The 16616-nt window shown below is 45.5% G+C and overlaps 1 protein-coding gene across 5 annotated transcripts in view; it reads left to right on the top strand.

The window, feature by feature from the left end:
* RLF (RLF zinc finger) overlaps positions 1–16616 on the top strand; it is a 109797-nt gene that overhangs the window by 41293 nt on the left and 51888 nt on the right. For all 5 annotated transcript variants that reach the window (XM_065421599.1, XM_065421600.1, XM_065421601.1 and 2 more), the window contains one exon: positions 9987–10189. In XM_065421599.1, coding sequence (XP_065277671.1) covers positions 9987–10189 — 203 coding nt within the window. The remainder of the gene's footprint in view (positions 1–9986; positions 10190–16616) is intronic.

Here is a 16616-nt window from a genome sequence, read left to right as displayed (position 1 = left end):
AAGGGACCTCAAATTTAAGCCTGCCTCAGACTCAGGAATGCAAACTTCTCCTGGTGATCAATTACTGAAGGCAGCTTCTGACAGTTCCCCCTCCTCAGCTTCATGTGGGAGGGACCTGTCTCCTAAAAGGCCTGCAAAGAGGAGAGCTTCCACTCCTCCTATCAAACCTGCATCTAAAAAGAAGCGTTCCCCAGCTCGTTCTACTGCATAGGTACCGACTGGACCACACTGCAGTAAAGTACCTTTGAGTCAGCAGGGACTAAAGCCACAGTCCCTAAGTGGGCAGGTTCCAAAAAGGAAGGCAGAGAAAAGACTGCCCTTTCCACTATGGCATTGGCAGCAACAACAAAATCCTCTGTACTGAGTGCCTCTGCAGTTTCTAAGTTATGGCACCGCCTCCTGGCTCTCTGCCGCACATCACTGATGCATCGGCACCAAAGCCTCCTAAGTCCTTGGTGCAGTCAACATTGGCACCTATCCCCACGGTGCTGCACTACTTCCCAGTACCTCAATAATTCTCGGCACCGCAACAAATGCAAGTGCCTCCTCCATTACCAAGACTACAGCAGTTCCTTGCACCTAAGGGCCTGACAGTGAACCTGGAACCTGAGTTTCCTCTCCTTGGTACTATCACTGGAGGGGGGGAGGGAGAGGGTCAGATGCAGCTGGTGGTGTGCGTGGTGCTGAAACCACAGATGCAGTGTCAGGGGGAACTTCCTTCATTTCAGCATTCCTCGCCCCTGCAGACCAGTATCAGATCTGAGCCACAAGAGCACGCTAGACACTATCCCAGACCAGACATACAGGGGTGGTATGGGGACCCCCACCTGTGCCTTTCCCACCACAATGGTCGGTCTGGGACCCGTGGGCACATACAGGCAAAATTTTTCCCAAGCCACTAAGCAGCAGGGAAATTTCTAGACACTCCTCACCAAAGCTAGTAGCACCACGTGACATCTCCCGGGAACAAACTTTTGAGGAAACAGAGCAGGAGTTAGACCAGGAGGCTATTCCTGCAACCAACTCGTCTTTCTCACCTGACAAGACCACCATGCCTCTGCTCCCTACTACCGGAGACGATTTCAAACAGTTTCAGGAACTGTTTAAAAGAATAGCTGACACACTTCAAATCCCTCTTCAAGAGGTTACCAAATCTCAGCACAGTCTCTTGGGCATACTCCACACATCGACATCTTCCTTTATTGGGGTCCACCTAAACTGTATGGAGGCGAAAGCATCAGTACTGCCTCAGAGATTTGTCACCCTGACAAACTTGATTGATACCACGATACACAGTCCACTGGTATCCGCCAGGACCTGCCTTCGTCTCCTAGATCACATGGTGGTGACCACATACATCGTAAATCAGGCCAGACTACTCATGCGCTGCCTGCAAGCTTGGCTCAGGACTATGTACATCTCACACAAACACAGACTGAACAAATTCCTAAGCATGTCTGTGAAGATCAAGGACTCGTCACAATGGTGTACCCACCTGCACAACGTGTGCGCAGGGCTCCACTTCCGACGGATCCCTTTCCCCGCCCCCCTCCACGCCCAAATGATAATTACAACGTACGCCTCCCTACTGGGATGGGGTGCCCACTTAGCCTCACAGCACAGGGCAGGTCTCCTTTGGAATCAATATTCTGGAACTGTGAGCAGTTCGCAATGCCAGTGCGCACTTCAGGCCCCTAATCAAAACCAAAACCATACAGATCATGACGGACAACGTGGCCTGCATGTTCCACATAAGCAGGAAGGAGCGAGATCACACGCCTTATGCACAGAGGCCATAAAGTTGTAGACGTGGTGCATCCAATGCAACATCAACATATCAGCCACCTACCTACCGAGATCTGAGAACATCACAGTGGATACCCTAAGCTGCAAGTTCTCACATGACCACAAGTGGGAAATAAACATCTCCGTGATCCAGAGCATATTTCAACAATGGGAGTTCCCCCGATAGACCTATTTGCTTGCCATGAGCTGGAACAGCAAATGTCCAATGTTTTGCTCCAAAATCCAGAGGAGATGCTTTTTTTCATCCGATGGGACTCACCTCTCCTGTACGCCTTCCCTCCCATCCCGCTACTGCCTAGATTCATACACTAGATCAGATCTGATCAAGCCAAAGTCATCCTGATAGCTCCAGCATGGCCCAGGCAAACATGATATCCATACCTATAACAGATGCCAGCATGCCCGCCGTAAGTCCTTCCACTTTTTCCAAATCTCCTCTCTCAGGATGCAGGCCAAATTCTGCACCCGGACCTGGAGGTGCTCCATCTGAGAGCCTGGCTCCTCAATGGTTCCAAGGGGAGGAGATGATCTGCTCCGAAGAAGTTAAGGATATCTTGCTAAACAGTAGACGGCCAACTACTCGCTAGACATACCTCCACAAAAGGAAGAGATTCCACATGTGGTGCCTAAACAAACAAATTGAAGCCACCAGTTCTACCCTGCCCATAGTCTTGGACTACATACTTTACCTTAAGAAATCGGGGGTTTCAATGAGTTCATTATGAGTATACCTGCTCACAGTTACAACCTTCCACCACAAGGTGGATGGCGTTTCAGTCTTTGCACACCCAACTACTAAAAGATTCCTGGAGGGCGTTTGTAACCTCAACTCAGAGCCCCAGCTTCTCCACCTTAGTGCTTCGATCTCTGACTGCTCCAGTCGAACCTCTGGCTACGTGTTCGCTACTACATCTTTCCATTAAAGTAGCCTTTCTAGTAGCCGTAATGTCAGCGAGGCATGTCGGAGAAATAGGGGCCCTTATGGCAGACCCATCATATACAATTTTTTTTAAAGAATAAGGTCACTCTAAGACCCCACCCTAAGTTCTTGCCTAAAGTCCCTTCATTCCACCTCAGCCAACCCATCCATCTTCCCACATTCTTTCCTAAACCTCATAAGGACAGGCAAGAGGCAACATTCCACATATTGGATGTCAGAAGGGCATTAGCCTTTTATCTAGATAGGACCAAGCCATTCAGAAAAACTCCTAAGCTGTTCTTCTCCACCACGGAAAGCTCCAAAGACAAACCCATCTCTAAGCAGAGACTTTCCAAATGGATTTCGGTCTGCATCCAGCTCTGCTACCATCAACATGGGCTACAACCTCCTTAATGGGTCAGAACACACCCTATAAGAGCTGTACGCACATCAGTAGCCTTCTTGAATGACGTGCCTATTAATGACATATGCAAAGCAGCTACTTGGACTTCACCCGACACATTAATACAACACTCTGTCATCGACCTGGTCTCAGCAGCTGACATTCGGCTGGAACACATGGTCCTGTTGTCCATTCAGAATTAACTCCGAACCCCTCCTTCCACCTGAGGGGCACTGCTTTTCAGTCACCTAAAGTGGAGCACCCACAGGGACGTCACTTGAAGAAGAGGGTTACTCACCTTACGCAGTAAGTGAGGTTCTTCAAGATGTGTGTCCCTGTGGGTGCGCCACTACCCTCCATCCTCCTCCTTACTTCAGAGTTCTAATTAGTCCTCTGCGGTAGAGAAGGAACTGAGTTGCGGGGTGGCTGTACAGCACTAATCAGCTATTATGACAGGCGTGAGATTGGGAGAGCACATGTGCAGTGCAGCCCAGCCAGCTACTGCTGTTGAAATTCTCCAACTAAAGGTGCAGGGTGCTCAATTACCTAAAGTGGAACACCCACAGAGACACTCATCTCAAAGAACCTCAGTTACAGCACAAGGTGAGGAATCATCTCTTCACATATGTGCTTGTTTGTTCCTTTAGGACAGTGTTTCTCAATGACCAGTCTGTGGACCGGTGCCAGTCCCTGATCTGCCTGATACAGTTTAGGAAGGCAGCAAGCCATTCCCTGGTATCAAAAAGATTGAGAAACACTGCTTGAGGATGTACAAAGAAGGCCTGAAAGTAATTTGCTTTTTTATATTAGAAATTAGATCATACCTAGACTGTAAGCCCCCTGATGATATTGCAAGAGGCAAAAGAATGAAAGCTGAGTTGTTAAGAGGGGAAGGAAGTTTTAGTCAGACCTGGTTTTTGTTTGCTCATCTAAATTAAATAGGTATCAAAACCAAACATTTGTGACTAAAGAAATTCTTTATTAAAAATTAACAACCTCACCCCTTCAATGAAGGTGTTAAGAGCGCAAAATTATTTATTATTTATATTATCCATAGCCTAGAAGCCCTAGTCATGGGTCAGGCCCCATTGTGCTAGGTGCTCTGCTAACACAAAACAAAAAGATGGTCTGTGCCCCAAGGAATTTACAATCTAATTACAAGACAAAAGACAACAGACATATGGGGGGAGTAAAAGGAGACAGTGAGACAATATTGATCACCATGATAGGCAGTAGTCTCTGAACACAAGAAGCCTAATCGTTCTAAGCATCATGGCAAAGAAGAGTTTTGATAGGGATTTAAAGGGTGAGGTAGCTTTGCAGATGTTTAGGAGGGGCACCTCCCAAGCATATGGGACAGCATGAGAGAAAGCACAGAGGTACTTGTTTGAAAACTTAAGTGGGCTGTGTAGGCTGGCACCATGGGCCAATTGGAGACGAGCATCAGTGAACAAGAGATGATGGGTAAGGTAGGGACTGTACTTGAAAGTGAAGACAAGCAGCTTATGTTTGACATAAAAGAGAAGAGGAAGGCATTCAAGGAGAGGAATGACATAGTCAAAATGAGGGCCTCGGAAAATGATCTTTGCAGCAGCATTCTGAATGGATATGAACAGGGCAAGACTGGGTTTGTCAGGCCAGAAAAGAGGATGTTGCAGTAACTGAAACGTGAGGAGATGAGGAGTTTGGACAAGAGTTTTAGCGGTGTGGGTGGATCAGAAGGGTTGTATTGTAGAAAAGTTATGCAGAAAGAACTGGCAAAATTCCTCCTCGCTGTCACCTTGCCATTTCCCCCCATCTTTGAGCAGAGAACAGTCAGTGGTCAATGCCCATTCCCCACCTTTCTTTATGCTCCATGTTATGACTGAGATGTCATGTTCTTACCATTCTTAATCCACCAGTAAAGTAGCCCACTTTAGTAGCCATTAGAATTTGAAACAGAACTTAAATTAATTTGATCACATACCTTGGGATTCCAGATGATGGTTGAGGCTTTGCTATGTTTATTAGCACTAACATGTTTTTGTTACTGTAGTGATAACTGCTGCTCTACGTTTGACAGGGGGGATGGGGGGCGTGGGCAGACTTAATCCATGGTGGTGGAACATTGTACAGAAAGGGGGGGAGCAGAGAGGATCTGTTTGTGGACGTGTACAGAGAGGTGAATAGGGAATATGGTTGAATTTACCAGTTAGTTGAGCGCAAAACGAAGGTCACAGTTCAAAGGCAGAGCGTGTCATAGATGCGGTGGGGCTCTCCCTGTCAGCAGCCCATCAGATTCTTGATGGGACCCAAAGGCCGAATTCATGGGTGTTCTAAGTACACAGGAGCCTGAACAGAGTCCAGTCACTGCTCACTGTCTTGGGATCCCTAGGCACACTTTTGTCTAGGACCCTCTCAGCTGTAACCACCTGACCCAGCAGCCTAGTCCCTGAGCTCAGTGTTGACACCTCAGACTCTCCTGTAGTTTAAACAGACCTTCTCCCAGAATCTCACTTGGTGTGAGCCTTCTGGTTTACCTTTTCAAGGGACCACATGCTATATAGAGCATATAATACAGTCACTTTGCATGGACATCTAACACGGTATTGCTCTTTACTTAAGCACTAGAAATACACAGAGGGCAGAGATGTAGAAAAACAAATATCCAGAACACAAAGACCCTCACTCTAGCTTACCTTTCCCTTGGGAGTCCTTGGGATATCAGCTATGTCCCTGACCTCTTCCTGCTCCTGCAGTAGCTTTCCATATCTTATACTGATGGAAAAAATGGCCAAAAACCACACTCTAATAAAGCCACTCCATTTCTTTGTAACTTTGCAGTCTCCTCTATCAAGTGACTCCTGATCAGCCTCAGTGATGACCTAGAGTCCTAGTAGGTGGCTTTATTGCCAGGGAACCTTTCCCTGACAAACCAGTTCTACAGGGTAGAAGCTAGTCTGTTGTCTAGGATGTTTGTAGTTCAGTAGATGACTATCCTGATTTAACAACCCTCTATTGTCATGTACCATTTCAGTCCATCATGGAGTAAAGAGTCAACAGATAAGATAAAGAACCCCATATCCAATAGGGAGTCTGCAGCCTGTCAGGGACATGCAAAGATCCCCCAGTATTAAATGGAGTTTATAAGTTGTGCAGGCAGATTCCACAAATCATCACGGGTAGGATGGGCATTTTGAGCAATGGGTGGCAAAACAGGACCTCTTTGGAGTGATGACAAGGAAATCATGCAGGTAGACTTCAGAAATGAGAGGGAGGAGCAAATGGGGGATACAGTTTCAGCTGGAAAAGTTCAGAGTAAGAAGGTAGAAATAAAATTGACGGATGGTTTGGCCCAGCATTTTCCCCCTTTTCTCGTACCTGAACTTCCTGTCTGATGATATGGCATCAGTCAGGACAATAGCAGTTGAACTTCTTAACAGCTTTCCCCCAGCACTCCAGTCCTCTGCAAGACCAGGGAAGAATTGTGTGTCCAAATGTGAGGCACTCATTTCAGTGGCACATAAAGGCCTCAGCTAGGTAGGGCCTGTGGTTTATACACAGGAGTGGTATTCCATCTGCAGCATCTTATCTGCAAGTACAGCACACACCTGTGTGCAGAGGCAGTGAAGGGGGAGGTGCATGAATGTTGCATTATTAAGGTTAAGATTCTGTCACAGGTATTTTTAGTAAAAGTCAGGTCGTTGGCAATAAACAAAAATTCATGGAAACCCGTGACCTGTCCCTGACTTTCACTAAAAATACCCTGGGCGTTTGGGTTGGGGGCAGACTGCTGCCGGGGCTTGCAGCTGCTCCAGCCCTGCTGCTGCTCCCGTGGCAGGGGTTAACTGCTACTACTCCAGCCCCACAGGGGATGACCCAGCCCCAGTCACTGCATCAGTCAGCTGTTCTTGCAACCTCTACCCTACCTGCTGCTCCAGCAGCCCCAGGGCTGGTCACTGGCCAGCTGCTCCAACCCTGCCCCAGGAGAAGTCACGGAAAGTCATGGCATCTGTGACAGAATTGTGTCTTTATGCATTATGAAATCAGTCTGCAGGTACTGTTGGAATGCCCTCTCTTCTCTCAAGACTGCTTTTCCTTAGCTTCAGCTGAAACCTTCCTTGCTGAAAAAGAATTGAGCATTCATAGCTTCCATTTTGAGGGGAAAAAACTAAATGGAGCTGGGAGTAGGGGACTATGGTAGTTTCATGTCTTCCAGTTTTCTCCTCGACCTCTAAAAGGCCCAGAAGGCTTCTGAAATCTCCCAGAAGAAATTGCTGTGAGCTGTGAGACAGGTACCCAAAGGCAGCGCAACAGCAACGCTAGCTGAGTGCAAATATGGGTGCTAAGCAAAACTGCTACTGACCCGCACCTGAAACAATATGACTGGCTGTTGCACTGTTGGTATGTAGCAGGGCGGCGCCTCCTGATGGTCAGTCTGGGAATTAGCTCACCCCAGCCTTGGAGCGCCTCCTGCTGGCCAGTGTCTCCCTACCGGTAGCTGCTTCCTAGTCAATCTCCACCACTGTACTTCAGGCACCGCGTCCCTCACCGGCCCGCGGTGCCCCTTCTCCTGGGTACTGCCCTGCAGCAGTGTCCCCACACATTCGGGGTCCTCCTCTCCCCGGGGAACCCCAATCCCACCTTGCCTCAGTGACACACTGCCAGTCTTCATCTAGCCCCTTCCCTCAAGGGCAAACTGCAGTCTGAAGTGGCCACTCATCATCGGCCAAGGGGGTTGGACCGGCTACCTCTTCCTTCCCTTGCTGCTTCCCCACAGCCCTAGTACCTCCTCCGGCCCTGACAGCAAGGCCTCTGCCTGGGGGTTTGCCAGGCTGGAGCTTCCCCCAGCTCCTCCTGCCCTGCCCCAGCACTGCGCTGTCCAAGGTACCCTTTGCTCTTTCAGATAGCCAGGTCCATCTCTCTCCAAGGCTGAAGAGAGACTGACTACCCCTTCTGATCTGCTCTCTTTTATAATGGCTTGGCCAGCTCTGATTAGCTGCCTCTTCCTGATCGGCGCTCAGCCCCAGCCCTCTCCAAGGGCTGGCATTTAACCCTTTCTGAGCCAGAGCCGGGTGACTGTCCCGCTACAGGGTACTTTATGCTAGTGCTCTCATCAGTTTAGTTGTCTAGGGTAGGCAAGGTTCAGTCTTACTTTTACACAGCACTATTCTATATTTGACACCATGATATGATACATGGTATGGACGAGAGTGATAGAGAAATCTCAGTTTAATTGAAGCCCTTCTTTTCTGTCTTCCTATAATCAGTTATTTCTTTCTGCATTCCCAAGCCAGGTGGTATACAGATGCAACTCTCAAAGGAGAAAAAAGGGTTGCTTACTAGTACCTGGAGACTTTAATGTATGTTGCCTCTGCTCAGCTACACTTCCTACCTTCTTTTCTACAATTTCTTGGAGTGCTTTCTTTAGCACAGTGGTATCAGACATATGGCCCATGGACCAAGTAAATGCAATAGGCCATCCTTCTCCAGATCCTTCATGTGGAAGACTAGCAGCTGAAGGAAGGTAATTGGTCAGTACTGCAGATGTAGTTCAAACTTGGATGTCTAAAGTGGAGGCTCTAAATCCATAGGTAGGCATTTAAATAAGTGACATGATTTTCAGAAGTGCTGAATGCCCACAAATCTTATTGAAGTTAATGAGAGCTTCATCTGCTTGACATCTTTGAACATCAGATCTTTTAGGTGCCTAATAAGTATCACCCTTCTGCCAAACCATAGTATATGTTGGGAACATTATGAGTTTGTCACCCATTCTGGGAAGATCTCAGTGATGCAAGTGTTGGATATTAGTACCATTTGTGGAACATAAATGGTCACAAATGAATTGAAGACAACCCCTTTTTTAGGGAATCTTAGCTCAGGCACCAATGGGTGTGTCTACACTGCAGCTGGGAACGTGGATAGACAGACATGCAAGCTTCGCTTGAGCAAACACACTAAAAATAGCAGTATGGCTACAGTGATGGAGGCCAGGGCTCAGGCTAGCAACCCAAGTATGTACCAGGGTGTTGTGTGGGATAGTACTCAGGTCACTACCCGGAGACTCTGCCTGTGCCACTGAAGCCATGTTATTTTGGGGTTTTAAAAATTGGCTTGGGCTCGAATCTGAATACAGGACTCCTGTCTATTTAGAATGCTTTTCATAGATTCATAGAGCAGAAGGGACCACAGTGATCATCCAGTTTACCTCCTGTGTAACACAGGCCATAGAACTTCTATGAATTAAATCCTGTTTGAAGTCAAGTAGTGCTTTCCCCCTTTCAGAGTGCCTCAGAATTAATTTCAGAAAAGGACTTCTATATTTTGTAATTTTTTGGTAGTGTTATAACTAGATTTTAGACGCATTTCATAAAGCATGCTTTTATTTTGGCTGAACATGTAGTGTTTAGTGTATTATTTGAGATACTTAGTTTTCTAGTCATGGATAGATGCTGTAGAAATAAAATATATTAAACTTACCCAACTTAAAGTACAGGAAAAAGTGTCCTGGTCAAATTTAATATTTCTACTCATGAAAAGTACTATAGGATCTGAGTGTCTCCTAATGCTGTGCTGTGATGTCTATTGAGCCAAAGAGGCTACCGTCCCTTACTAATATACTAGCACTACTTTTGTAGCATAGCATTCCCTTATCGCTACACAGGTGCACTGCGAGTGTGGTAATTTGTATGAAAACACCACTGCTTATTCATTACTGTCCATTTTTACTGCAACAAGGGTTTCATATCTCTTATCTAAACATTGACCAGACCTCAGCCTGTTCCTTACAAAATCAAAGTGGTGTGAATGCAATGAGGCAACTAAGTGCCAACTGTAAATTTGGTATATTCTCAAAGGTTTTTTTTCTTTTCCTAGCCAATAAATTGGTTACACGAGAAGGGCCTTCCTTTCTGCAGATGCGAGTAAAACACTTGATGAAGTCAAACTGCATTCCACAAGCTACTTTCTTGTCAAAATTGTGTGCAGATTCTCCAGAAATTTCAAATGTATCATCTTTTCGCCAAGCCTACATCACATGTTTGTGCTCTATGCTGCCTAATGAAGACTCTATTAAAGAGGTTAGTAATCATAGCCCCTATTAATGTGTGAAGTTTCTATCAAGTGCATTTCTAAATAAATTTGGCTAATGCTAAGGTTATAGAGTTTTTAAAGAAAAACTAAAATCTAAAGACTTCAGGCCGTAGTATGAAAGTGCATTTAATGCTATTGCTACATATGCATTATATACAGTCTATTAATGTGGGCTTATACATATGTTCAGCCATGCCAAAAGTGTGCTAGATCCTCATTTGCCTCAAGTATAAATCTAAAGTCTTCCCTTCAGCTGCCCTATGCACTGTGACGCTGTACTCTTCTGATGCAAAGGAATAAAATGTCTGTTCTAATAGAGTGAAAACTAATGTAGAAAAGGAGGGCTGGGGAGCCATGGGCAAACTCCTCTAGTGTCTAGTGGCCTGAACCTTTATGATCCTACTACTTTGATTAAAAAGTCTGTTTTCTTTTCTTTTCTTTTTTTTCAATGTAGTAACAACTGTGCTAATAGTGAACATTGTAATCAAGGTTGCAAAACTGTTGCCACTATAACCCCACTTGTTACTTTTTATTGAATTCACTGTTTGGGCTGAAATCTTAAATGCTTGGTGTCAACTTGAATATGAGAATTTGGGGGGCGGAGGAGGGGGAGAGTTTGAGCAAAATCTTTTAAGCCATTTTTGAGTGTGTGTGTGTGGGGGGGGGGGGAGGGGGAGATAATGAGCAGGACTTTCCATTGTTTAAAATTAAATGTGGCTGAATAACTCAGATGTTTGCACTTCCCAGCTTCAAGAGAATAGGCCCCTAATTAAGGCCTCTCTGCTCAGTCCGGGGGGGGGAAATTAAGAGCAAACACATTATTTGAAAATGTGGTGTTGTGTATGTTAGCAAATCTGTTAAACATAGTGTCAGTGCTTTGCCTGGGAGTTAACTGGACAGCTGAGCTGCACAGACCCAATTACTTTGAATCAAGAAGTTGAACCGAGGTGGCGAAGAGTGATGCAAAGAACTGGTATTAGCAGGAGCAGGGGATGTGGTTTCTTCAGATGCTTATTTAGAAAGATGTTCATAGAATCATAGAATATCAGGGTTGGAAGGGACCTCAGGAGGTCATCTAGTCCAACCCCCTGCTCAAAGCAGGACCAATTCCCAACTAAATCATCCCAGCCAGGGCTTTTTCAAGCCGGGCCTTAAAAACCTCCAAGGAAGGAGACTCCACCACCTCCCTAGGTAACGCATTCCAGTGCTTCACCACTCTCCTAGTGAAATAGTGTTTCCTAATATCCAACCTAGACCTCCCCCACTGCAACTTGAGACCATTGCTCCTTGTTCTGTCATCTGCCACCACTGAGAACAGCCGAGCTCCATCCTCTTTGGAACCCCCCCTCAGGTAGTTGAAAGCAGCTATCAAATCCCCCCTCATTCTTCTCTTCTGGAGACTAAACAATCCCAGTTCCCTCAGCCTCTCCTCATAAGTCATGTGCTCCAGACCCCTAATCATTTTTGTTGCCCTCCGCTGGACTCTTTCCAATTTTTCCACATCCTTCTTGTAGTGTGGGGCCCAAAACTAGACACAGTACTCCAGATGAGGCCTCACCAATGTCGAATAAAGGGGAACAATCACGTTCCTCAATCTGCTGGCAATGCCCCTACTTATACAGCCCAAAATGCCGTTAGCCTTCTTGGCAACAAGTGCACACTGTTGACTCATATCCAGCTTCTCATCCACTGTGACCCCTAGGTCCTTTTCTGCAGAACTGCTACCTAGCCATTCGGTCCCTAGTCTGTAGCAGTGCATGGGATTCTTCTGTCCTAAGTGCAGGACTCTGCACTTGTCCTTGTTGAACCTCATCAGGTTTTTTTTGGCCCAATCCTCTAATTTGTCTAGGTCCCTCTGTATCCGATCCCTACCCTCTAGTGTATCTACCACGCCTCCCAGTTTAGTGTAATCTGCAAACTTGCTGAGAGTGCAGTCCACACCATCTTCCAGATCATTAATAAAGATATTAAACAAAACTGGCCCCAGGACCGACCCCTGCAGCTGCAACTCAGACTGTTGTGGGGCCCTGCATGGTCCAAGTTCAAGCACCTGAACTGAGACAGGCAGCCTCTTTTTTTTTTTTTTTTTTTCCCCCCTGTGCTGCCAATGACACGCCCAGGCAGCATGGAGGAAGAAACCATCTGATTTACATGCAGAGTGGATAAGAGCCCAACCTTTAGTGGAGCGTTAGATTGAGACAAGGAGACGGGGTGGTGGAGAGACTGGTGTGACAGATCTGGTAATTTCCTGCAATATTCAGGACAGATCTTACTGAATTAAGTTTATTGTGGGCCAGGGATTGTAAGTAATTCCATGGGGGAGGGGGACCACATCCCTCCAGGAGCTAAGAATGGGGAGGATGACTAGGCAAATTCATTCAGATTGTAATACTCCAGAGAGCAATCTGCACCTGGAGAGGCTTGGATGTACTCGTTCAAACTGGACTCTCCAGAGAACCAACAGACTATCGGGAAATCCTCTCTTTAATAGCCTGAATTTAAATGGGCCAAGGGCCTACTTTCTGATCCAGCAAATGGACGGGACATTCTGTCCGAGAGAAACCCCACTCCTTCGGGGGAAGGGTTGGAAGAACTTGACTTATTCATGGGGATGCTTGTTCTAAGCTAGCAGCTGTTATGAACTTGTGACCACAAAAAAAACCCTCTTGATGGAGTTTGAAGAACAGATCACCTGTCAGAGCCCTTGTTGGAGTTGGGGTGATCTCAGATAAGCTTATTAGCATGTGTGTAGTGGTTTTTTTAATTGTTTTAATGTTTTTTCTGTAATGATTTTACTTGAAGAATAAATGTGCTTGCTTAGAAAGGGCTGTGTGGTAACTTATACCTATGGGCAATTACACTGTTTATAGCTTCTGAGGAGAAAGCAAAGCAAGCCTGCTTAGGCAGTCTGGCCTGCTGGGGAATTCTCAGTGTAGGCAAGAAAGTGCAGCCTGGAAAAAAAAACAATCAAGGGGGAGAGATATGTGTTTCTACTTGAGGTGATGGCCAGGGAGCTGGAAGCATGAGTGGGTGCCCTTGGTGGACCATAGAGGGAGAATAAAGGTACAGCTACTCAGATCTATCACAACTGGTTGCAACTGGGCAAAGAGATTGGGACAAGAAGCCATGGGGTAGTAGGGACTGAAGTTTGAGAAGCTTGGGGAAGGTAGATTGGGACTGGGAGCTAATGGGGACTGCAACTGAAGGCCAGGATTGGTGGGGAGAGGATGGGATGGGAAAAAGAGACTGGGACCAGAGAAGCTTGAGCAGTGGAGACTGGGAATGGGACTGGGACAAGAAGCCACAGAGGGGATGAGACAAGTCTGGGACAACCAAGTGTGAGGGGAGGAGGCAAGAGGGATCACACTTGAGGGGAATGGGTAGAAGACTGTGCCCACTAGAGAACACTCTCAAGAGCCTGGGATGGAACACAATATTCCTGAGTCTCACCATTCCTCTGGGATGGAACACAATATTCCTGAGTCTCACCATTCCTCTATTAGTCTACTGTTAGCAAATTCCTGTGAAACTCACAGGCAAAGTGTCCCAATCCTCTCGTGTGCTGGTTCACGTAGAGAATAAGCCTATAACTTCTATCAGTTACTCCAGCAATTCAGATGATGGAGGTATGTTTGATAGATCCAAAGGTTCCAGTCCTGCTGATGACCCATGTGGGTATCTGTATGATGCCTCAAGATATCACGTATGTTTTTTGGTTTGCATTTTTAAAAATCTAGGAAATTGCGCCTCAAAAACTGTTAAAAGAACATTAAGGTTGCATAGACAAGCACTCAGTCAGAAAATGCCAGAATTAAGGTTGCTTGTGCCTAAATTCTCTACAATCCACATGCTTAGTTAACATAAGAACATAAGAACATAAGAAAGGCCGTACTGGGTCAGACCAAAGGTCCATCTAGCCCAGTATCTGTCTACCGACAGTGGCCAATGCCAGGTGCCCCAGGGGGAGTGAACCTAACAGGCAATGATCAAGTGATCTCTCTCCTGCCATCCATCTCCATCCTCTGACGAACAGAGGCTAGGGACACCATTCTTACCCATCCTGGCTAATAGCCATTTATGGACTTAGCCACCATGAATTTATCCAGTCCCCTTTTAAACATTGTTATAGTCCTAGCCTTCACAACCTCCTCAGGTAAGGAGTTCCACAAGTTGACTGTGCGCTGCGTGAAGAAGAACTTCCTTTTATTTGTTTTAAACCTGCTGCCTATTAATTTCTTTTGGTGACCCCTAGTTCTTGTATTATGGGAATAAGTAAATAACTTTTCCTTATCCACTTTCTCAACATCACTCATGATTTTATATACCTCTATCATGTCCCCCCTTAGTCTTCTCTTTTCCAAACTGAAGAGTCCTAGCCTCTTTAATCTTTCCTCATATGGGACCCTCTCTAAACCCTTAATCATTTTAGTTGCTCTTTTCTGAACCTTTTCTAGTGCTAGAATATCTTTTTTGAGGTGAGGAGACCACATCTGTACACAGTATTCGAGATGTGGGCGAACCATGGATTTATATAAGGGCAATAATATATTCTCAGTCTTATTCTCTATCCCCTTTTTAATGATTCCTAACATCCTGTTTGCTTTTTTGACCGCCTCTGCACACTGCGTGGACATCTTTAGAGAACTATCCACGATGACGCCAAGATCTTTTTCCTGACTCGTTGTAGCTAAATTAGCCCCCATCATGTTGTATGTATAGTTGGGGTTATTTTTTCCAATGTGCATTACTTTACATTTATCCACATTAAATTTCATTTGCCATTTTGTTGCCCAATCACTTAGTTTTGTGAGATCTTTTTGAAGTTCTTCACAATCTGCTTTGGTCTTAACTATCTTGAGTAGTTTAGTATCGTCTGCAAACTTTGCCACCTCACTGTTTACCCCTTTCTCCAGATCATTTATGAATAAATTGAATAGGATAGGTCCTAGGACTGACCCTTGGGGAACACCACTAGTTACCCCTCTCCATTCTGAGAATTTACCATTAATTCCTACCCTTTGTTCCCTGTCCTTTAACCAGTTCTCAATCCATGAAAGGACCTTCCCTTTTATCCCATGACAGCTTAATTTACGTAAGAGCCTTTGGTGAGGGACCTTGTCAAAGGCTTTCTGGAAATCTAAGTACACTATGTCCACCGGATCCCCCTTGTCCACATGTTTGTTGACCCCTTCAAAGAACTCTAATAGATTAGTAAGACACGATTTCCCTTTACAGAAACCATGTTGACTATTGCTCAAGAGTTTGTTTTTCTATGTGTCTGACAATTTTGTTCTTTACTATTGTTTCAACTAATTTGCCTGGTACCGACGTTAGACTTACCGGTCTGTAATTGCCGGGATCACCCCTAGAGCCCTTTTTAAATATTGGCGTTAGTTGGATTTCTTTGAAATTTGGTGTGCCTCAGAAGGGTGTAGGGTAAGGTTATTTACATGACCCAAATTTTGAGTCATTTGAGCCAAGGATTCCAGAGAGAGAAGCCTGGGGGGAAAGACATTTAGGTTTTTTGTCGAAGGTAAAGATCAAACTATTGATGTGATGTGGGTCACAATGGTCTCAATCTGAGTTTTATCCAAGGTAGTGCATGGCAATCACTAAATCTTTGGGGGACCCAAACTGAGAATGTATTTTTTCTTAATGTGGCTGTGCCAATACAGAAACATAACTAGAGGGTTTCCATTCCTGACATTTTATATGCTTTGAAGCTCTACTCTTGTAAATGCTCTAAAATCCCAATGGTTAATCTGACTGTTTTGAAATTTGGTGCCCTTCATGAGGGCACAGGTTAGAGTTAGTGATCCATATTTGGGGTCATTTGACTGAGGAGTTCCCGAATTACAGGTCCACCCTCCCCACCCCCAAAAAATAAGTTTCCTTCTGCTGCCTCGTACTGTTAAACAGAGAGGTACTGATCACTGAATTAATCAGACCTCCTTGTGTTTGCTATGAAGTTACCGTTCAATTAACTTAATTTAGGATAAGTTAATCACAAACCCCCATTTGAAACAAAATGAGTTTTGAATTGAGTGACTGGGGATGCAAAAATTTGAGTCATGGGTGGCAGTTTATTTTGTGAGGGAATGTAATCAAAATATTTGTGGTGGGGGATTAGATATGTGAATGCTTCCTGGGAGAAGAGGAGGAGTGGGGGAGCAGGGGGAGAGTGGAAGGGGTTATGGGAAGGAGGATAAATGGGGATGAGTGGTAGGGGAGGAGAGAGAGGTTGTTGGCTTAAGTAAGGAGGCATGACACCCTTCAGCTCTGCCAGTGCACCCAAACCACCAATGTTGCCAACGTAGCAATTTTTGTCACTAGATTTAGTGACTTTTTGGTTTCCCTAGCGAGGAAATAAGTTCAAAGCGACCAGCCACAAATCTAATGACTTTCACTGCCAAT

This window comes from Emys orbicularis, chromosome 23 (assembly GCF_028017835.1).
Source record: "Emys orbicularis isolate rEmyOrb1 chromosome 23, rEmyOrb1.hap1, whole genome shotgun sequence".
Classification (NCBI taxonomy): domain Eukaryota; kingdom Metazoa; phylum Chordata; order Testudines; family Emydidae; genus Emys; species Emys orbicularis.
This window is presented reverse-complemented; position numbering and strand designations above follow the sequence as displayed.